This window comes from Pezoporus occidentalis, unplaced genomic scaffold (genome assembly GCF_034315485.1).
Source record: "Pezoporus occidentalis ecotype Australia unplaced genomic scaffold, CSIRO_AGI_Poc_V1 ctg11, whole genome shotgun sequence".
In the NCBI taxonomy this organism is placed as follows: domain Eukaryota; kingdom Metazoa; phylum Chordata; class Aves; order Psittaciformes; family Psittacidae; genus Pezoporus; species Pezoporus occidentalis.
Window position 1 is genome coordinate 12,005,722 of NW_026912886.1, and position 23,162 is coordinate 12,028,883.

At 41.2% G+C, this 23,162-nt stretch overlaps 1 protein-coding gene across 14 annotated transcripts in view; it reads left to right on the forward strand.

The window, feature by feature from the left end:
* CHD2 (chromodomain helicase DNA binding protein 2) overlaps nucleotides 1-23,162 on the forward strand; it is a 92,937-nt gene that overhangs the window by 19,014 nt on the left and 50,761 nt on the right. For 4 of the 14 annotated variants that reach the window (XM_062631146.1, XM_062631241.1, XM_062631249.1 and 1 more), the window contains exons 2-5: nucleotides 8,505-8,573; nucleotides 9,262-9,348; nucleotides 13,549-13,605; nucleotides 19,019-22,662. In XM_062631146.1, the coding sequence (XP_062487130.1) occupies nucleotides 22,601-22,662 (62 nt within the window). In that variant the 5' untranslated portion in view covers nucleotides 8,505-8,573; nucleotides 9,262-9,348; nucleotides 13,549-13,605; nucleotides 19,019-22,600. Of the gene's footprint in view, nucleotides 1-6,656; nucleotides 6,887-8,504; nucleotides 8,574-9,261; nucleotides 9,353-12,291; nucleotides 13,606-19,018; nucleotides 22,663-23,162 lie in introns of those variants that run through there. The other 10 variants (XM_062631179.1, XM_062631154.1, XM_062631164.1 and 7 more) reach the window with 10 other exon arrangements.

Genomic DNA, 23,162 nt, shown 5'->3' on the forward strand with positions numbered 1-23,162 from the left:
AGTGAAGTTGCATCATTCTTTTCCATGTGAGGAGATGTGTGATACCTTGTGAGCACTTGTATAAATCCCAGTGTCTAAGCAGGTACAGGCAAAATGGTCAAGTTGTTTTTGGTTCTGTTTTTTTTTTACAGTGTCCCAGTTTTCTGGTAAAAGTTTACCAAGCTTTGCCATTCTCTAAGTTTGAAGCAGTCTAGAGGTTTTATTTAAGAGTATAAATTTACTTAAATTTATTTAAGTATATAAATAAGGGCTACTGTATCTTTCCCACTTTTCCTGTACTTCCAAGACTGCCATTTAAGGCAATCACTGTATGTTAGATATTGACCAAATACAGTGTGACTGAGATGGTTACTATTTCTTACAGTTAAGATGGCAGCAAGGAATCATTTGAAGATGTTCTGTAATAATAACAAAGAATGTCAAGTTTTAAACCTCTCTAAGAAAAGTGGACTTGATTTCTCAGGAAAAATATATGTCTATAGTCAAGTTAATAAGAACAATAATCCTCTCACTAGTCTATCTCAATAGTTAGTGGTCTTTTATTTCCCCTTTATAAACAGGAACTCATGCAAAACTGAAGTAGTGAGATGGGCAAGTTGTTCAGGAGATCTAAAATGTGAGATCAGGCCACAAGATCATGTGTACAGAAACAGAACTGATTCTTTGATGCATTGTGACCAGCAGGTTAAAAATTCGTTGAGGAAAGACTGTTACACCCCACAAGAGACAGTGGTTCCATTTCTCACTTCCATTACATCTCTCTACTGTTTTATTATAACTTATTTTTCTTTGAGAACAGAAATAAAAAGAGCTGAATCTTGGTTAAAGTTGCTTCATTTTGAATAAGTCAGAAAAGCACTGGAGTTTGGTTTAGCAGACTGAAAGATGTTTTTTCCTTACCATATGCTTATGACACTGATAAAAATTTGTTTCTAATTATTTTGGTCATAAATAATTAGGGCTTGCTGCTCACAAGGTTCATCACTCTAAACATGAGCACCATATTAGTGCTAGCAAAACCACCATATTAACATCATCTTAGTTTTCAGTGTTAAATCCCAGCAATAAAAAAGGGCATATGTAGAAGTTCTGTCTCTGTGTGTAGATAGATGTATTTGCAGTTATTCAGCACAGGCTGGAACAAAAGTCTGGATTTGAATTCCAGTTCCAAACCCAGAGGAGAATGAATAGCACGAGCTGACTCCTAGAATACTGCCCCAAAATCCCAGGTTTTCAGAAGTGTGATAGAAGGTAATTTGAATCTGACTGTACAATTACTGTGATTTAAATAGGGAGTTACAGAGGAAGGAAACAGAAGGGGGGGTTGGAAAGCAGATTGTTTGGTTTAGCAACATATTACAGGTTACATATAAAGTTAGAAAACAGAGCTATATTTCATTTGGGACAAAGTGACAAATTCTGTGAACACCCAGTTTGCAGGAAGTTAAATGCCTACCACAAACCAGCTTGCTGCGTTCAAAGGGCATTTGATATCCTGTTTGCATATTCTCTATCGAAATAATCCAAACTATTATGTTTGGCTGGGGGCCTAGAAAATTGTTGCTGATTTCTCCTTCAAAGTGATAAGAGTTTTGGTTGAACAAAACTTTGGTGACATCGCGCACATCTCTTAATCTTGTTTAGATTCCCGTTTTCCACTTCAAAAGGCAATATTTAACCATTATGTCAAATATTGGTGTCAGATCTCTGGCCTTTCTGTTTTATTTGTGTCTCCAAACCACTGTATGCTACATTTGCACCTCATGTATTGAAAAGAAGATTCTTCACCAATCTTTTGGTATCCTCTGGTACAAAGGGCATGTTGGGGCAGGCAGGGAAAGGCCACTGACCTGTGATATTACCATTTGCTTTTGCATGTTGTCCTAAGGGGTGATAACAATCTTCATGGGAGCTGAGGGAAAGGAAAAAAGGTTATATAAGAAAATAGTTAGAGTGAGTACCAGAAGGCGAGGTTGTGTGGAATTCTAGCCACAGATGCAGTCTCAGAAAATAGTTCCCAAATTAGTAATGGAAACATTAAGTTGTCTTATTATTATCAGACACGTGGATCATAAAATATGGTTGAAGTATTTGGTGTAATGATACACAGAGCAAGAAAGCATGTCTTCTAAAGCAGAAGAAATAAACTGAGTGGAGGAATTTGCAGTTGGGTAGAAATGCTGAATTTAGAAGGGGAAAAATATGGGGTAACCACAGAGGCAGTAAGAATGAGAATGTTGTGTTTATACAGAGCTGACCACGGCAGATAAAAATGTGAAAAAGGAGGCTAGCACTGTTCGTTAGGAGAGAAGAGTGCAAACTGACTGTTACTGGTACATGAACAGCAGAGCTATCTGAGTGCCATGGCTCTGAGAGAGTGACCGTATGTGTGTATGTTCACACACATACAACTCGCATGAGGCCAAGAAACAGAAGAGGTACTGGGTACTTGTGTAAGGTTTTCTGTAGCTGCTGTAGGCCTTGGTGGCCAGGAAGCAAAAGAGCAGCAGTGAATGTATTTCATCTGGATATTAAACTTCCAGGAGGTTTTTTTGTTACATGTAGCACCAGTACAGCAAGTGACTTTCAGAAGCATTTCTGTAAATGTACCTGAATATTTTTTTAAGAGGAATAGTCTATTGTACTAGTCAGGCAAGCTAGTATAGTTAGAGAAAATCGGAGAGTGGTTTGAGCATAGAAGTTATGTCTTGTTCAGTTACAATCTTGGAATCATAGAATCACAGGATAGATAGGGTTGGAAGGGACCTTAAGATCATCCAGTTCCAGTCCCCCTGCCATGGGCAGGGACACCTCCCACTAAACCATCTCACCCAAGGCTCTGTCCAACCTGGCCTTGAACACCGCCAGAGATGGAGCATTCACAGCTTCCTTGGGCAACCCATTCCAGTGCCTCACCACCCTCACAGGAAAGAACTTCTTCCTTATATCCAATCTAAACTTCCCCTGTTTCAGTTTTAACCCGTTAGCCCTTGTCCTATCACTACAGCCCCTAATGAAGAGTCCCTCCCCAGCATCCCTATAGCCCCCCTTCAGATACTGGAAGGCTGCTATGAGGTCTCCACGCAGTCTTCTCTTCTCCAGGCTGAACAGCCCCAACTTTCTCAGCCTGTCTTCATACAGGAGGTGCTCCAGTCCCCTGATCATCCTCGTGGCCCTTCTCTGGACTCGTTCCAACAGTTCCATGTCCTTTTTATGTTGAGGACACCAGAACTGCACACAATGCTCTAGGTGAGGTCTCACAAGAGCAGAGTAGAGGGGCAGGATCACCTCCTTCGACCTGCTGGTCACGCTCCTCTTGATGCAGCCCAGGATATGGTTGGCTTTCTGGGCTGCAAGCGCACACTGCCGGCTCATGTTCATTTTCTCATCGACCAGCACCCCCAAGCCCTTCTCCACAGGGCTGCTCTGAATCTCTTGTTAAACTCTTCTGGCTGACATCACAGTACTCTGTAAGAGTGCAACAATGCCTTGAATGCCTGGTCTCTTTTCTGCCCTTCAAGTAGCTATTACAACTGATGACACTTTATGTATTTATTTTTTTTGTTCTAGAAAGGTATTTGTATTCTGGGAAGAAACGATGGAAAGGCTGGCAGTTGTACACTGACCCTCTAATCTTCGTCCTTGCTGTGAAGTCATCCCTTGCAGTGTTGGCTGAAAATGCCAACGTAAGTAGAAGTGCTTTTGCTGTGCCCTACTTTTATCTAGTTCCATATCCTTGGTTGCCTTTCCCCTTTCCTCACTGTGGTGGTTTTCCAAGGGGGATAGCATCTCAGTTCTGTCCATGCAAACACCTTTACGTAGAGTTATATGTGAGTAGTTACACTGACAGCAGAGTAATTCTGAATAGGAATCAAGTTGCCAAACAGGCTTCATGCTATCCATGATCTCCATAGACCACAACTTCAATAATTCTCGTGTGTGTGTGTGGGGGAATTGCCTTTAGCCCTTTTCCAGTGAGAAGCCGTATCTGCTGTTGATTCTTTGGCTGGGGGCTCTAGCGCTGTGGTACCTTTATGCAGACCACCACCATCCCTACAGAGAAAAGCTTTGCTCTTCTATGTGTTTTGAAAGGAAATACATAGCTCAAAATTGTTTCTTCTCAGGGACATCAATGATCAGTTCTTTTCAGATGACCGTCTGCTGCTGGGTTTTGCAGCACCCATCTCAGGAGATTGTTGCTGAAGTCCAAGTGCATGATTTCAAGTGACAGGGTAGCTCCTGAGACCTTCCATATAATTTTAAGCATTTTTGGTTTAAGTACCGTCATAACTACCTACATTATTAGTATAAAAAAGGAAGAACGGGCCACCTTTCTCTCAGCTTTTAATGGCAGAAGCTGTGCAAATAAAAGGAGAAAGGCATGCATATCATTCAAAGTGACTGCTGAAATATGTTAAATATTAATTATGCTCTTCTGTCATGCTCGCTGGGTGTACTTCTTGCAGAGGAACATCGTAACTGGCTGTCTGGGGACACGTTTATGACAGTGACCAAGATTGTGGGGGATGCCCCTCTGCGGTGTCGCTATCTAAAGTGGTTTCCATGGCAGTAGTCAAAATAGGAAGCAGAGTCCTGGTGAGGTTGGCACACCAGGCAGTTTCTAAGAGTTGGTTTTAAAAAAAGGCGTTATGCCTGGTTTTATTTAGGTGCCTGTGGTGTTTTTCAGAGGTGCTAATGAGGACTGGGATTGATGCTGCAGGCAGGAGGGTGCTTAAGTACTGCTGCCGCTTTGCTCCGGAGGGGCTTCGGGGGATAACGCAGAGGGAGCCCAGGTCAGTTTGTGCTGGGCTTTTGCGGCACTTGTGTGGTGAGGTGGACAGCAAACCGTGCCGTTAAGTGGGGGGTTCTTAACCCAACGTAAGGGGCCCTATATCGGTGCAGGCTGGCGAGGGTTGCCCCCGGCAGTCCGAGGGCTGAAGTATGAGGAGATCTCTGAAGCGTGGGCTACGCGAGCAGGCGCTGCTCAGCCCGCGCGGGTCACGGCTGAGCTGAGGCGGGGTGGAGCCAGGGCCGGCCCGGCCAGGTGGGGCTGGGGATCGAGGGTGTCCCCTCAGCGACCCGCCCGCTCCCTCCTTCCCCTCAGGGGAGGTTTGTGCGGCCGGGGCGCGGGTCCGCGGCGGGCGGGCAGGAGCCAATGGGGAACGGCCGGCGCCGCTCGGCAGCACTGGGCGGCGGGCGCTGAGGCGGAGAGCTCAGCCAATGGGAGGCCGGGGCCGCGGTGCGCGCAGGGGGAAGGGAGGGGGGGAAGGTGGAAGGAGGGCGCGGCTCGGCCAATGGGAGCGGTGCGCGCGCTCGGGCCTGGCGGGGAAGGCGCGGCGCTGCCAATGGAGAGAGGCGCGCGGCTCGCGCGCAGCTGGGGGCGGGGCTGTGCGGTGAGGGAGGAGGAGAAGCAGAACGGGGGGGGGGGTGCGCGCCATGGGTAGGGGGCAGGGGCGCGCGGGCCCGCCCCTTCCTCGCCGCAGTGAGTAGTGAGCGGGCGGCCATGTTGTGCTGGGGGGAGGGGAGGAAGGAGTTGAGAGGAGACGGGAGAGACTCGCTCACACACACGGCACAAGATGGCCGGGGAAGCAGCCGCAGCTGCAGCCGCGCTCCCCGGTGCCTTCCCCGCCGCTCGGAGCGGGGAGACCCGCCGAGCGTCCCAGGTGCCGGTCTTGGGGTCTAAGTCCGGCCCGGCACTTTGGGGGCTCTGGGGTGAAGGAGGGCGGCGAGCAGGGCTGCCTTGTGAGGCTGCCGACGGGCGGAGGGCAATGGCGCCGGGCTCCGGAGCTCTGCCCGCGCCTCTCCCTCGCCGCGCGGGCGCGGGGCCGTCCTTCGCCGCTGGCCGGGCGAGGAGGGGAGCAGCGCCCCGTTCTCCGGGCCCGCGTTGCCTGCCGACGGGCTGCTCTTTGCCGGTAAGTGCCGGAGTCTTCTCGCTTCTCATTGTCCTTTGTCCTTGGGAGGAAAAACAAAATGTCCTTGGAGCCGGGAGGGGGAGGGGGCGCCTGCCTCTCCCTGCCCCCCCCCCCCCCCGCTGCACATGAGGGGAACCTTGGGGACCCCTCTTGGTCTTCGTGACCCCTTTCGGGTGCGGGGGGAGCCGTGCAGTTTATGGAGGGAGCGGCGGGAGAAAAGGGGTGCCGCAGAGGGAACCCGGCTCGGCGGCCGCCCCGCTGACACTCGGCTCCCGGGCTGCAGAGTGCTCCCCCTCCCCCTTGTTCATGCAGCACCGAGGGGGCTCCGCACTCCCCGTCCCCCCCCATTGCAGCACGGAGACGGGGGCAGCTACAGGCGGGCTCCCCAGTGCAGTAGTGGGGAATGGGGGGGCTGCAGACCTGTTCCTCTCCAGTGCAGTGTGGAAGGGGGGCATCTGCAAACCAGCTTGTAACTCCATTGCAGCAGTAAAGGGGGGGGGGGGGAGAGGTGAAGACTGTACTACATCATCAGTTAAATGTTTAGCCCCAAGCCTGTTTAAAGAGCATTTGTTGCCCATTGCTGCTCAGATGGGAATATGTTTTCGTAGTTTGTGAGAACAAAGACGCCATGTCCTTTTTTTCTTAAAAATAAAACTTGGTGTTTTTCTGTGGGGTGTTGGCTTTTAACTCTTTGTAAACCAGTAAGAAGAAAAAAAAGCAGGCTGCGGATTGAGACAGCTTAATATTTCACTTGAAACAACAGATAGAAATTTACTTCGCTTGAAAAACAGTAGCTTAGGTGCCGAACTTTAAAGAAAACTCTGAAGAATTACGTGCAGGATGATTTTGCAAATGAGACGGCGATGCAAAAACTTAAAAGCTTTTAAAAAACAAAGCTCGGCGATGCCGAGTCTGCAGTTTAAAGTTGGCAAAATACTACAGTTGTGATTTAGACAACGCTACGAGAAGAAAAGGTAGTTTTTTAAATACGAATTACGTGAGAAGCGAAAGGGTTTGTGTGTGACATTAAAAGCTTTTAAAAGGCGTTTATTTGGTGTCAGTTTTTAGTGTTCAGTTTAGGTATTTTTGAGGGGTCTTGCGGTGTTTTCCGTTTCTGTAGCATTTTTATCGTCGTTTCGATGTTTAATAATTTAGAAGTTGTACAACACCTATCGCAAGACTTCGTAAAAACGCAAGTTTAAATGGAATGCCCGGTGTTCGTTTTGCGTTGGCTCGCATTCGGCAGTTGCCGATTTAAGGGTAAAATTCTAATTTTGAATGTTCAGAAAGTGGCCCTAGTTAGAGTAAGAGGTAAATAAGAACTTTAGTTTGAATTGGAGGTTGTGTATAGACGTATTTGTTGGATTTATCTGGTGTGTGCATTTGTGCGGGAGTATAAAACTCCGTGCAGGTTTTAAATGCTTCAGTTGGAGGTAAATCTACATTTTTCAGGACTTGCTCTGCAAATACGAATCCGTCATTGCAGCTATGAAAGTTGTCTTTTTTTTTGTTGGTTTGGAAATACAAAGGCAAGTTGCAGCAGTAGTTGGACTTCTATCACCTTTATGCACAGTGTTCGCTATCTTTATTTTGGATTTGGATTATGGTGGTTTTATAATCCCAGCAACAGTTCTGCAGTGTAGAACAGGTTCTGACATGCACACTTTGCTGAAAAGAAAGTTCTAGCTTTAGGTGGGTGTCTGCTGTATTTAAGAAAACATACATATATCAGGGGTAATGTTTTAAACAGCTTTGACTTACTTCAGCCAGTGAAAATGAAATTACAGCTAAGTGTCTCTGAAAATGAAGTGCTTTTCTTACTGTATTTTTTAATGGTTCTGCTTTTTTAAAGGTGTAGGAATTTAAATGAGGCTAAAATGTTTTTTAAATTACCCACTTATTAACAGAATGATTCAGACTTCTAGAGTATGAAATAGTGCTGCAAAATAAAACGTTAAGCCTTTTCACAAAAGGCAAAAAAAGTTGGCTAGAGGTAGTGCAAAGCTGGTGTTCCCTCTTTTAAAGAGTATAGTTTGGGATTTGATGAAAGGTGAAAGCAGCTGAAGGCTTCAGAATTGGATTCTGAAGGACAAAAGAGAGATGTCTTTTTTGAGGGGGAGATAAGTAACTTCTGTCTTAAAATTCACAGAAGCTGATGACAGAAGCCATTTTAAAATTACTTTGCTATCACTATAGGTTTTATTTAATTTTGCATAGCCTACTTCTAAAGACTTGAATATTAATAAAAGGTACAAGGAGTGAGAGATACTGTGTGGTAAATTGTTCTTAAAAAAAAGCTCAAATTGTCCAGACATTTGCTCTTAAGTCCTTCAAAATTAATGGGAGACAGACGAGCAGATTGCAAAAACACAGATCATGGATGTTGTATGTTAGCCACTCTTCAGTGTTTTTCTACAGCCAAGTATGACAGGCACCCGTACTTTTATTTTTGGAGTTCTAAAGATACAGTTACTGTTATCATAAGTTTTTCCTAACTTAATAATTACGTAAAGATCCGTAAATTTTTAGCATCTGACTTGTTCTGCTTTTTAAAGCAAAATGCTGACTATTTCCATATTTTCTTTTTTTTAGGTAGAATTCCATGAATTCCTTATTTCCTGACTGGCTTCCAGAAGAATCGTTTGTACCTTCTTTTCTTAGGTAAGAGTGATTATAACTTGTGGTAGTACCTTAATTTCCTTGTTATTTTTTTAATCTTGGGATTTGCGTTTTTGCTTCTGTGGAGACAGGAAGAAAAAATCTTATTTTTAAATTGTTAGGAACACATTTTATAAATTATCTGGACTTCTTAAAAGGCTTTTTTTTTTCCACCAGACTGTCCTAAAAAATGTGGTGGGTTTGTTGCTACTTAAGCTTATATTTTAGTTTAAGGCTGTTTTTTTGATATACATACAGAATCATAGAATAGTTAGGGTTGGAAAGGAATATACACAGATATGCACTGAATTTGGTGTGAAGTGGCAGTATTTTCGTATAAACCCAGAAGTGCCATGTGTCCCGTTGCCCCAGTGAAAGCCTGCATTGAACTTTAACAGTTGTTTGGGTTTTGTACTTAATGATTTCGTAGCATTAACACTTAGGGATATTCTAGGATATGTATCTGACAGTAATAACCCCAAACTTCAGGTATTTGTGCAGAAGGATGTTTAGGGAGCTTGTTACTTGTTTTTGCTAATGCTTAGCAAGGGTAGGTTATTACGTTTTTGTAACGTAGGTAAAATTCTTATTAAACTTATTGATTGGAAAAAGTTGAGAGCTTTAGAATGGTAGGTAAAATCTGTACTTACCTTTGTTTTCAGACAAACCTGGTTTTGTTTTCTCTTTAAAGGCTATTGGCTGGATATTGTTCTTGCTTCCAAAGATTCAGATGGCTGGGTAAAAGTCCTTGAGCAAAATTCTGTACTGTGCTTACCAGGTATGTTACACTGTGTTGTATTGGTTTGTTTTCCAGTGTGTGATTTTTGGTTTGTTTTCTTTTTTTTTAATCCTTTTTTTTTTTTTTTTAAAATAATTATCCTGGAAATAATGTTTTTACCAAAATAAACATTGAACATTGAAGCTACAGTGTTTTACCGTGTTGAATTTTCTTTCAAGTTTTAATGCATTTGAAAAATGTTTGTATGTACTAAATACAGTAATGGTAATGTCTCCTTACACATCATCTAAGATTTTTATGGTCAGTCATAAGTAAGACTTATTTTTACGAATCTGAAATGACCATGTCAACATGTAAAATAGAGCTCTGCTCATGAGGATTGCCATCTCCACTAAGGACATTGAGTCCAGTCAGGCTTTAGAAGTGCTTTTGCTTCAGTTCGAAGTACTGGTTCGTTAGCAAATGACACTCTGAAGCTTTTCCTTTCCAATAAAATATTTTTATACAGTAAACTCAGAAATTCTCTGTTCAGGGTAAATTTTAACTCTAAAAGCCTAAACCTGCACCCAGTCGTTACGAAGTACCTGCTGTCCCTCTTGCAGGATAAATGAATCTGCTTTCTAAGGTTTGATTTGTATTTTTTTTGGTACACTTTAAGGTTCTACATTTGGAGACAGAGCAACATGTTACTTTTGAGTCAGGCTTACATTACTGTAATTAAAAGTAGGGCATCTTGTTTGCCTGCCTTAACTGGTTCCTTTTCACAGTTTGCCATGCTAATATACTTCAGTACGTATGCAAGACCTCAAAGCATAAGGCATCTTCATGAAGACGTGTACCGGGATTCTCAGAAATACTCTTGATAATTTGCTTTAAAAAAATACATAATTTATCATAATAACTTAATACACACCTTGTGAAGCCCTGCTTGAGTGCAGCTGTTCTTTTTGGCTTGGATGAAGGCTTCAGCCTGGTCATATAAAAGGAGTCGTATACCAATATTGCATAAGCTTCTTCAATATGTCTCTAGGTTGTAATAAACCTTCATCTGCAGTAAGTCACTGCTGATATGCAAGGCAAAATTCAGGTATCATTTCTAGATAATAGACATGTATCATACATCACGGATGTCCTGCAACAAGCCACAGCTATCAAACAAGGCTGTTACGTATGTTCGAGAACTTCATTGTATAGTTGTATGATAGGAAATTTTGAGAATTAGACATTTGTGTTAGAAATTGTTTGGTACCTTGAGAAGAACAGCAGAATGTACTTGAAATCCCAAGTGAATTTTCAATTTAGAGGGTCAAAATCACCAGGTATTGCACAATCTTGTTACAATAAAGGCAAGACCAGCCTGATTCACGTAAAAGTCTGGTAGTAATAATGGGATTGAATTTGTCAAATTTAAGACTTATATTCCTAATGTTAACTCTTTAAATGTTTAAAGCTGTAACTTCTAGTTGACCTGCTCTTAAAGAAATAATGATAAGAAAATACAGTGCTTAAGAGCAGAGTCATCTTGACTGACCTGAGTGACATTGAGCACTTTGATCATAATGGTCTGACATATTTCCTATATCATCATGATGATGTTGGGCTAAATAGATACAATAAAAACAGTTTTAAATGTCCCTTGTTACTTTTGTGAGCTCTTTGGAGCTGCCTTTTCCTGTAAAAACGGTGTCTTTTCGTCTAGTGAATGGCAGCTTGATTTTTAGCTTAGGTAGACCGCAGCAGCCAGATGCACGCTACTGGGAGTTTGGGGGAAGTTTTAAGTTCATGACCACCCTACCCCATACTGAAGAGGATTGAAAAGGCAGAAGAATGTGCTCTGGTAGAAGAATGTGCTGCTTCTCATAGGGGAAGCTGTTTCTCTGTGGTGATGCAAACCATATTAAGTAGTCTCATAGAACTAATTTGTAGCACTTGACGGCTTATCTGGAAAAATATTGGTGTAGTGATATGTCATCTTTGCCAAAATACTTTATTAACTTACTCCCAAGAAGGAATCTGATGTCAAGTACATGGCTTTAGAGCTGACCTCACCTTATGCTGTAAAGGAGGTATGCGTTCCTGGTACTTGAAATGAGAAGTTGCCAATCTTTTGGTGAAGGAGTCATGGACCTATGATGCAAGGCTTGTGTTACGTGACATAGGCTGTACTGGACTTAACACATCTCATTCTGTAAAATAAAGATAAGCCACAGCTACAAAGCTCCTGGGGAAAAAAGCAAATCTGTTTAAATAGGGGATAGATTTATTTTTTAATCGTGTGGGATATAACAATTACTGTGAGTAGTCTGATGAAAAGATTTTGTGTGACATTCATTAAATAAATTGAATGTTGAATAGGAAATACAAGTGTTAATCTGACAGGCTAATTTTATTCAGCTGAAACTTGTATTTACTAGCTCTAGCTCATGGCTCTTGGCACAGATCTTTAGCTTTTGCAATGTATTCTGTAGTTTGGGAGTGAGTATGTTTTGGATATTAAAATTCAAAACCTCGAAATACAGTGATAAACTTCATAGTGGTGCAAAAACGATCACTCGTGATCATATAAATGTAATATTTCAGTAACATCTTGGTGCTTTCTACAAAGCTCTACTGAGTGATACATACCAGCCTGACAAATACTAGATTCCTTCTTCAGAATTTTGCTGAGGTCAGAAGAATTGGCTCTGGTTGAGTCTTGGTAACTTTTTCAGTAAAAGAAGCTGTTTCTCTGTGGTGATATAAAGCCATATTAGAGATCTTCATTAAAGACTTCATGAAATTACCATAACTGGATGCAAACTCTAGAATTAAAGAGAACAGAAAGGAACTTGAATGCAGATGATGTATGTTTAGCTATGCTGTAAATGATTAAAAAGAGCTGAGAGCTGTAAGTTGAAAATCTTTCTATCATTACCTAGTCTTCAAATTGTAGTTTTTGAAGTGGCTGCTAGGAGAGAAATGGTGTGTATGGGACAGAAGGAGACTTACAGGCATAAGTAAATCTCATCTAGTTCATTTGTTAGGCTTTGCATGACTGATAAATGCCTCTTGGATGATGAAAGTCCAGCAGCCATGTTCTGCTGCTTCTACAAAGTGCCTGTCCACCATTTTAGAAGTACTTCAGTTTTGTGCTTCCATTTAATAGCAGCTGTTTGGTCACATGGAAGTGCATGGTTTAAACCTCAAAATTTCATGTTGGTTTGGATACTCTACACATTTGTGCCAGTTCACTGCTACAATTTTCTGTAATTTCCCCTTTCTAAAGGGATTTTTTCCATATTAATAATTTCAAGTAGATTACATTAACAAAGACATTACAGTTCTGTCATCACAGATTTCTTTCCACCCATCTGAGTAGCTACCAATTTGAAGAGGAGAACTCGGAATACTGTAGAAAATTAATGCAGAGAATGCTATCACTTGAACAGGTTCATTAATTTTTACAAATCTGAGGGTATTCCCATATAAATAAATTCTGGGAGATCACAAGGGAAGCTGTTCGCTTGTGAATAACTTGCGTAGCTTGTGATTGCACATGGCTTCTTGAGTTGAAGTTCAAAGTAAAAAGAGCGTGTTCATGAGTTTATTTAGAGTTTTAGGTCTTACTTTAATCTTCCTATCTCTTCTAAACATGATTTTGATTAAATGCTTATTGATGTGGATTGCCAATAAGCATTTTCAAAGTAGAGTTTTCAGATTTGAGCCTTGCCCATAGGCAATTTTGAGATAAGACTAGATGACTTGTTCCATGTTAGTGCGTTAAAACGATTCCACTGCGTCCTGCTGGTACCACCTCTCAGTTCAATGAGTATTTTAATTCTTGTCATGTGAAGGGCAGATCACTTGGTTTAGGAATACTTCACTTGAAGTCTCATTGACCATTTTCAAAAAAATCAAGCAATTTTGTTGTTGTTGCTTTGTTTCTCAAGGGTCTAGGTATCCTGTATCCAGGACTGGGTCTGAATTGCTTGGGTCTTTTGCATAAGTTCTTTAATAACAGGTTGCTAGTGAGATTTCATTTTTTAAATAAAAATGTCTCTTGTACTGTATGCTGGGAATGTTTTGGTGTTTTGTTTTTTGTTTGGTTTTTCTTTTTGAGGCTAGGACTTCTGTGATGCTGCTAGTGCTCAGTCTGCTAGACTCTTAAGGTGTGGGTTTTTTTTCTTTTAATTATTATTATTATTTTTTATTTTTAATTTTCTTTTAATTCTAGTGTTTAACATACCATTTTCCCTACAGATGCGTTGAGGAATTGATTTACTCTAAGCAAAATAACTCCTCTTGGTTGAAGCACTGGTAAGTTGTTACTCCTAATAACATTTACTTTTTAGCTTTAAAAAGACCCCAACAAACACACATGGTTATAATGTTTAACTTGCTGAAGGTTTTGGCTGAATACATCCTGAAGTTCCTTAAAGTGCGTGTGTGTGTGCATGTGTGTTTCTAGAAGGCTCAGTTAGAAGGACCCTAGGATGGTTCTTATTAGGCTCCTAGGAAATGAAGCTATACTTGGAATAGTACTCAGCCTGTCTCGCTGGAGAACATCTTTCATATCCAGTTGTAGTTCCTTGGTCTTCTGTGATTTGACTCCATATTTTGTTTAGAACTATTAAATCACAGATTTGCTTGTTCAGAAGGGTTTGGTTACACAAGCATCTGTCTCTACAGAGCAGTACTGCACACAATTTGGATAACAAATGATGTGGAAGGTACAATAGCAGAAAGAACTTGGCTTACAAGCTTCTTGTATTGTCCTTTTATGCTTCTGTCAGGATCAGTGAGTCTTTGAGCAGATAGTAACTGTCTTCTGTGATTGTTCTGTTTCTGTTCTTCATTCATAAAGCTTCAGCTTTGCAGAAAATCGTATGTAATGCTGCTGCAGTTTCCTGGATTAAGATGCTAGCTGATACACTTCATTTAGAAATCATTCCTCATAATCAAAATGGAAAATTGGCAGGCTTGAGTAGAAAAATATCATTCAGATCTATATTGGCTGAATATGGGGAAAGGATTTTCTCCAGTTTCCGTAACTAAAGGGAGTTTGGTCTTGACCTTTTGCTGTCTCTGGCACGTTCTCTGACACTGTTGGGAGTTGTCTGTGAAAAGACCCAAGTTCCTTTGTCTTCCTGTCTGCTTAAAATTCAGACTCATTGAGTCTACATTTTTAATTAGGGCATTCATTGCATTTTGTGTACATGAATTAACTTTCCTAGTGGGAAACTCTATTCCTCTAGAACTATGCTTCAGAATATATGCTTTTCTTTAAGAAAGACGGTTTCTTGGAGACAGTTCTTTCAGTTTGACATGCTACCTGATTGAGTAATGCCTGCCTGAGACTGCAGACGGCTTGAGAAGATGTCGTTCCAAGATGTAAATACCATTTCAATGGATAGATGACAGTGATTTAACTGTGCAGTGGCTGTGTATGTTAGCAGAGACCTCCAGCAGCCATGCTTGCCTTGTACAAACTGTGATCTGTGCTGCCTCCGCGCAAGAAACGCAGCTCCTCTCTGGTTGTACTCCAAAGTCCTGTGCTTCCGATTGCTCACGTGATGTGCAGGCTAATGGAGAGTTCTTTGAAAGGAGGAGTATGTGGGGATAAGGTGCAAACTTTGATAGGCTGTGTTATTGTGGCCTTATGCTGCTTTTAGGTACACTTCATTCTGAAGCAGTTTTATCACTCAGTTTTCAGTCCTGAGGTAGGTTTTATGAACTTTGAGGAATTCAGTTCTTATTATGTGTACCTCTGCTCAGTTTTCATGCTCTTTGATTAGTGTTTCATCTCTTCTACTGCTGTGTGAGTTTTTTTTGCTTGGTTCTTTAGAAGTATTAAGCTGTTTTTCACACTGCAGGTATGTGTAGAACAGCACATTTATTGCTGTGTTAGAAGTGTTACTCCTTCAACTGTTCCGTGGAAGTCTTCATGTGCTGTCCACTGATGCCTTTTTCCCCCAGTCACCTGCTGTAATCTCTAAACATGTGACTCGTGTTCCATTTTTGCGTTAATTTTCCTCTGTTTCCTACATCTTTCTTCTTTCTGTATGCATTTTTTTCTGTTTCCTTGGATTGTTAATTAGCTATTGTCAGATCTGGTTTCTTGTGCAGGAATTCGGCTTTTTAGTTGTACACTGAGTAATTCTTCCATGCTTTTCTGTTTATAATCTCTACCTGAAGGAGGGTGTGGAACTTTTAACTGACTTAAACAGTTGTGGTCAAAAGCAGTTGTTTCAAGATGCATTTGTAAAAACATGTAAATATGTGGATCTGGAAAGACCCAGTATTCCCCTCCCTGCTTAACACAGATAATATTTAGTTGAAGCACCCATTTATTTTTTACCTTTATTCTTTTAACTAGAAGGGGGGAAACACTTGACACTACCAGGAGCTTTATTGAAGTTGGCATACTTTGTTTCATGCATTAAAATCTAGTATTTAAAAATAATACCCACAAAAGCGTGCATCTGTGAATCAAGTCCCATCTTACCTGAAATGAATCTCTAAATCTGAGAAACCTGGCAAAGAGCCTTTCTTAGCTAAAAATACGTGATCCTACATGAGTTGTGCTTTGACTGCTGTGTTGACTGAAGATCTGTTAGTGGTAAAAGCAGACTCATAACTGTACAGAGTCCTACTTGGATTTAAAGATTAGACAGAACACCATTATGGACTTTAGATGTCAATAAAAGGCACGCCTGCTTTTTCCTCTAGTGTAAAAGTTACCAGAGGGTGTGTCTTTGACAGTCTTGCTTTGATGAACTTTGAAGTGTAGAACTTCATGTTTGGTTTGCTCAGAACCTCATTCTGTCCATTCAGCTCCCTCTGTTGGAGTGAGGTGAATTCCCTTTACTAGCGGTATGTCACCTCAGTTTTGAACTTGAAGCCTTGGTGTGAGACACTTCACTTTGTAAATGTGTTATTGGTGTCTTACGCACTTGTGCTTTTGTTGCATGTAGTCATTGGCCTTCAGTCTCACTCTTAAGATGTGCAAGGTTTTAATAGATACGAAATTGCTGAAGCCATATTTTCAGTGATGTCATGTACTGCTGTGGTCTGTTAGTAGGTAGAGTAAGAATTAATTGCCAAAAACTGAAGAAACAGACTTTGGAAACTCAGATGCTTTAACTGTTGCCTTAAACCTTTAGTCATGGCTGTGAATGGTTTCTGCCTGTTGAACCATACTACCAGTGATTTGAAGGAAACGTTGAAAGTATTACATGACTGCTCAGGTCCCTTATTTATCACCACCAAAATACTGTGTTTGGAAACAAATACTGTAAATAGTAAATAATAGAAACTTGAAAAATGGGATGGTGATGATGATGATGAATTGATGCTATGGTAGTAATGAAATAACTCGTCTAGGAAAAGACTGGGTTCTTCAGTGGCTACTTTAAGTATAGGATCATTACCTGTCTTAGTGGAGGAGAGTATTTTTGCAACATTATTGAAACTTCTTAGTAAAATGTGCTTTAATTAATGAACAGATAAGTGCTGTGACATATTTTGAAGTAAATGTAGATTCCACACGCAAAAGCATACAGATTGCTATTAATACTTTGGCCATTATGATGGCATCTTCTTGATGTATAAATAATTTTCAGAACAAGGACTGTTGTAACATCTTCCTAATTAGCAGCAAACAGAACTGATGATATATTTTAATTATTCTGTAAGGTCAATAGAAGAGTTTAAACTGAATGTGGTGGGGTTATTTGCAGGGGTTTTGGTACAACCAGATGTAGGTGAACCTAGTAGGGAAACTTGCCCTTAAATTTTTTTTTGCAGAACTCATTAGTGTTTAAGGCAGAAGGTTAACCCAACAGAAAAAGACCTTTCCCGGTGACTAGCATGTAACTAAATGACATTTTTGAGAGGTGGGAAAGCTGATGCCAGTAATTAAATTTCCTCATGTTAAGCTACCTAGAATAACTATAAAAATAATTTTGACTTGACTTATTTATGGAGTTTCCACCACGCTCATGTTAGTACTTCTGAATGTTTCTGACAATAGTGGATGACTTTGTGGTGGTTTATTGTACATGTTTTGGTACCTCGGTCAAGGCATTAGCATTAAAAACTATTCAAAGATACTAATTTATCTTCAGATGCCTAAATGGATTTGAACTAAACCCACCAATCAGAACAGTCCCAAGACCTGTTCATTCAGTTTAGTGTGGGGAAAAAATCATGTTTCAACACTTTTAATTGCTGCTGTAACTGAGGATGAGTGCAATGCTCAAAACAAAGGATTTCTGCAAACTTGAATGCTCAATTTCTGTTTCTGAAAATGTGAAGATCCTGTGGTTGAATACTGTTACAACTACGCACATTGCACAATGCTGAGTGAATTACCAGATCTTGTACTCCACTTCTCTGTGCTGTACTTCTTTTCCATTATATTTAAAACGAGGAAGTCTGTAGAGGAGTATAAAACAGGACATAGGCACAGTTGTGAAAGCCAGCTTGAGGCTTTTCACTGGTTCCATTGCTCTTTGCTTTGCTGTAACTGGTTATTTCGAAATGAGAATGGGGAAACTGGAATGAGGAGGCAAAGCCCACTAGATGGCTCCACAGATTTTTGCTGTGCTGTGGGTAATTTCTGCATCACTTGTAAGAAGCTGCTCAGGGTCATCAGGGGAAGGACATAGTGGTGCAGTTGGCTTTTAAACTAAAATGAGGTTACACATTCCAAAGAATAAATTGACATTTAAGTGTAGTCATGAAGACGTTTTAAAACCTTTTTTGTTTGTCAGTCTTTTCTACATTTAGCATTGGTTTGAAGATGATCTTAACACTTAGTAAGTTCCTGTACTTGATTTTTGCATGTTAGGAGGACTAGTAATTGTTGGGTGTTTTTTTAAATACATGAGCTTATTTTTCTTGGAAGAAAGTTTAAAGATGCTGACATGGAGTTCTTACTTATCCATGTGGAAGTCATTTGATTGGTTTGCTTTGTCACTCACCTGTGGGCTTGGCTGCTCTTCTGTAAAGAGTAAACTTGGAATGTGGATCAGGAGTAGTATGGTGGCCTTGCTAAAGGCAACTAGCATAACTTGTAACTAACCATTTTCATCTGACTTCTCACATGTCTTTTCCCACCAGTAACTAAATCAGTCATTGTGGTTTTTGTGTGTGTTTGCTGTTTCACTGTCTTTTATGAACTGGAAAGCTGGGTTAAGATGGTGCCATGTCTTGTCTCCAGTCAGCATCTGTATATGGGAAAACAGTTTTCACGCCTGTTACATTGGTTCTGATGGATGTATGTCTTTGAAGAAAGGAGCATGGACAGCAGTTAAAAAATTTGGCTTATTGTAATAAACTTGGTTTTCTACTAAGCAGTGTCAGCTTCAGCAGCTGGGTCGGTCCAATAAAGATGGTTGCCAGAGCAAGCATGTCAGATTTCCCACTATTGGATTACTCTAGTGTTAAAACACTATGGAGAAATTCCAAATGGAATTTATGGAGCCTGAAAGGGTTCTTGAACTTCTACTCATTCCTCCCCTACTTTATATTTTTGCTTACAGTTTATATTTTTAGTCTTGAACCTATGGTTTGACATTGTTCATGATAAAACTAGATGTTCTGGAATGTGTAGTATGGAATGAAGCATCAGTTACATGTTTAAACTACAGGGTACAGTGGTTGAATGTCTTAGTTTAAAGATATGATCTGTATTCCAACAGCATCTTTCTTTTAATTTTCCATAAAGAATCCAATCAGATGAAGAGTGTCAAAAGGAGTCTACGAATGAGACACCAAGATGGCAGTTCCACTGTTGATTGAGAGGTTGAGAAAATGGACTAATGCATGAGTGCTGTGATGTGTCTGTCCAAGAAAAGGATGTTAAATCGTGGACTCTCGTGGTATTAAACCAGTGAAGATCTGGGTTGTGATCATCCTGGCAAATGGACTTTGCACTTGAATTAATAAGGGGACTCTCTCAGTGCCTATCCAATGATGGATCTCTTTGAGGACTGGGTGGCAAAATGTTGCTCTCTGGTTGTGTATGCATTACAGGCAAATCCATTGGGTAAGAGTTCTGGTGCTACCCCTTTGGGGAAAATGTAATATATATATATTTTCAGTGATTTAATAAAAGGTTTTGATTTCTTTCATGCTTTGTGTTTGTTCTTTCTGGCTAAATATTTTTTTTCTTACTGTGTTGGTATTGAAGTGGGTGATGGTTTTGGTTGCTATTAAAGTGTGGAATATTTTAGCTGCTAAGCACTAAAGGCAAGGTAAAATTTTGTGTTATATTTGCTTTATAATGTGGTTTTCATTTGCAAATTCTGTTCACTTTACCATGACTTTCAATGAATTTTTATTCGCTGGTTTGCTCATTCAGGTGCTTGATGTTAGGGGGATTTTCAGCACTTGGCCTGTTGTCAAGATACTTCTGCTGAACTTTCTAAAGCTATTTTAAGATGGAATTGATGGCAATTGAAGGCGGGGCAAATATGACAATAAAGGAGTACCTGAATGTTTTGTGTAACTTTTTCAGGTGTGCTGCTCGGGTTGTGTATGGGTATAGAAACTTTTCAACAGATTTTCTGGACAATATCGTTCCTAAGCAGCCTATTTGGTCTTAAAATTGTTCTGTGAGAATGTCCCATCTGCCTCACTGCTATTGGACGTTGACTTGGCTGTGTGATACTGCACCATGTATTTGATGAGAAAAAATTGAGTTATTTTTTGATACTGTTACAGATGACATGTCAACCTTTACAAATGAGTTTTAAATGTTTCTAATGTTCACAAACCTATTTCCTTTCCAGTTTTTTTGTGGGTCAGATAGTTAAACTGTAGCAACCTTCCTGTCTGTTTCACCTGAAGTTCATGGTTATCTTTGTTTTCTGCTGGAGGGCGAACATGGCAGACCTAGTGCTGAGATCCCCTGGGTGTTTGCTTTTAAAAACAAACAGAACCCCATTGTGTGTTTTTAACCATTTGTCTTGCTCAGGCTTCTTTGTAGATACCCATTTTTACCATGATGAATTGATCATACGTGTTTAATCCAACCATTTTGGTGATGCACGCTTGCTCAGGTTTGGTTTTGCCATGTGTTATATGGTGGTGATGGATACTGGGACAAGCCTAAAGGGATCCCCATTCAGATGAGTGGATTTCTTTAGTGTTACCCTGAATTGCTTGGAATGGTCTTGGATTGTGGTTTATAGTTCTTGTCATTTAGGTGCAAGGGATCTTCTGTGAATCATCAGTAGAGTGAAATTCTTTGAAATGGACTGTGGCAATGGAATGTTGCTACTCAAAACCCTTGATGTGGGAAGATGATAGGTTGTTGGAGGATGTGAGGGGCAGATGTGTGGAGGAGTTGGAGGGGACTCTTTGTTCTGGTGGTAGAAGCCAATGTTATTAGGGTGTTGTGCCATGGATGTCCCCATAGAAGCCCAGACTGGCCCTTCTCCCCCAGCGGTCTCCCATTGCCTCATTTCACTGTCCTGTTGTGATGCTTCCACGTATGCAAGTTGTCCATGTGCTTTTAGGGGTCTGTTGCTTGTGGGAAGACAACTGGTAGTCAGAATACAGGAGGTTGGGGGATGCTTGGATCTCCCCCACTTCCTCTGGAATGCATCCTCTCAATACTAGGATGTTGTATTTGAGGTGGCACTTGGTGTCCAGTTAATGCAGCTTGGCTATTACATGGTTTTTAAATTAATCTGTTGTGTTAAAATTTGTGGATGAACATGAATGGGTTAAGCAAGTGAGTTGGAAATGCTGCTTTTAGTGGTGTTAGACTTGCTTTACAGTTCTGCCCTCCCCTAGCTGATGAAAAATGTGGAGCTTGTGGATTTTTGTTGCTGGGGGAAACCACTAGGGAGGCGCTGTTGAGCTGGAGGGCTTGATGAGCTATGTGGGGCTTTCTTGGGAGTGGATGCTGCTCTTGCCCCAAGCTTGAAGTGCAGTTGTTGGGTGGTGAAGGGAAGAGCTATTGTCTGGGGATATTGCCACTGAATTGAATAAAAGCTACCCCTTGGGTGGGGTGACCCCCAAGGTGGGTTGGTGCTGGCTGCATGGCTGTTAGCTCCACTTCCATTCTTTCAAAATGGCTTGTAACAGCACCACTTCCTGTCCAGGGAGGAAGTAATTTTAGCCCAGGCACTGAAATATTTAGCAAATCTTTAAAACAAAAGGCACAAATTCCATTTCTTTCTGGTTTCAAAAGGGTGCCTGAGCCATATGGGGTTAAGGTGCCCCTTCAGCTGGGGTAGTTGGAAGAAGCTAGGGCTGTGGGGGGTAGCAGGCACCCTTTAGGTGGAGGCTATCTCTTTTTTTGGTAGAAATGAAGGGGTGGGTCTATGGTACATCACCTGAGTTGTGGGGTAAATGTAGAGAGTGTCAATCAAAGGCAGAGCTCAGAGCTGGGAAGGAGCTCTAGATGGCGGCTGTGCCTTAGAGAGAGCGCGCTCAGCTCCGTGCCTTCCCCAACACTTTACGCAACTTTCCCTAACTTTCGGGCAGCCTCAGGGGGCCCCCACAGCCCCTCGCCTCTCCTAGGCACTAATCGGGGGCCGAGTGGACCTTTTTCGGGCAGAAAAGCAGCTTTTGAGGGCTCCCTTTTCGTGCCTTGCTGGAAAGAAGAAGCCGTGGAGAGAGCCCAGGTCGTTGTTTTTCCAGCTTAGAAGCCATGGCGTACCTCCATTTTTGTGCGCTCTCCTAATGAGCTTTTTGCCCCGGACATTTTTGTACTAATTATTGCTTCTTTTGCTTTATCTGCAGCATATTTTTGAGGATTAGAATATATATTTTTTTCCATTCTTTGAAATTTGTATTTTCTCATTATAACTCTAAATATTTTGGATCTAATGTTTTTCCACTACCCGAAACTAATAGCGACTTGGTCCTGGCGGTGGTGCATGGATCAGGTAGGTGAGCAATTAATAATCATAATTTGTACATTTCTGCCGTTTTGAATACTTTGATTTTTGACCGATTTGAGCTGTATTGGGATGACGCAATAAGATACAGAGATTATTTGCATCCAGTGTTACTTTGGGAAAGTTTGCAGGATGCTCCTCTGCTGTGTTTATTCTCGGATTTTCCTTGGAAAACCGATGATTTGTTTGAAATCTCCGTTTTGCCGTGTTGCTCAGTGTTGTGTATTGTTACAACAATATCGTTGCAGCGTCAGGACTTTGTTCCTGCTAATGAAAGCCAGTGAAACGAACTGGGACCTTACCTTTCTTTCAACTTTTGACAGTAAATACCTGGGCACAGGACTTCAAAGCAGACAGACACCCCTGACCCCCTCTTAATATTAAAGAATAAAAAGATGATGAGAAATAAGGACAAAAGCCAAGGAGAGGAGGGATCAGTCCACAGCAATGCATCGAGGTATGATCTATCAACTTTCTTTTTTTTTTCTTTTTTTTTTTTTTTTTGGTAAAACCTGTGAATCCCCTGCTCCCTGTGACAGCCTCGGGTTACTGTCACTGCTTCAATCCCTACATTTTCCTCGTTTTCCTTCCTTTTTAAGGAATGACCTTGAGATTGTTAGCATGCCACACCCTAATTTTTTTTGGTAGCGATTTCTGAAAGTTGTGTTGTGACTTAAGGGCCCATGTCATAGGCAAAAGGTACCATACCTTCATTCAGGGCAGCCCTTTCCTCGGGATTATGTTTTTCCAGCTTTGGAATTTCAGTTTTTAGGTTTTTTGTGCTGTGAAAAATGACCTTGTCGGTTTAGCCATTGCTGCATTGCACCATTTTACATACAAGGCAAATTTTTCTTTGAAGAATCTCAGAAGTCTAAACTTTAACTGAGGGCCATACAGAAGCTTGGTGGAGTAGTAAATTATAGTAAATAGACCCAAGAAAAAGTTACATGAATGAAA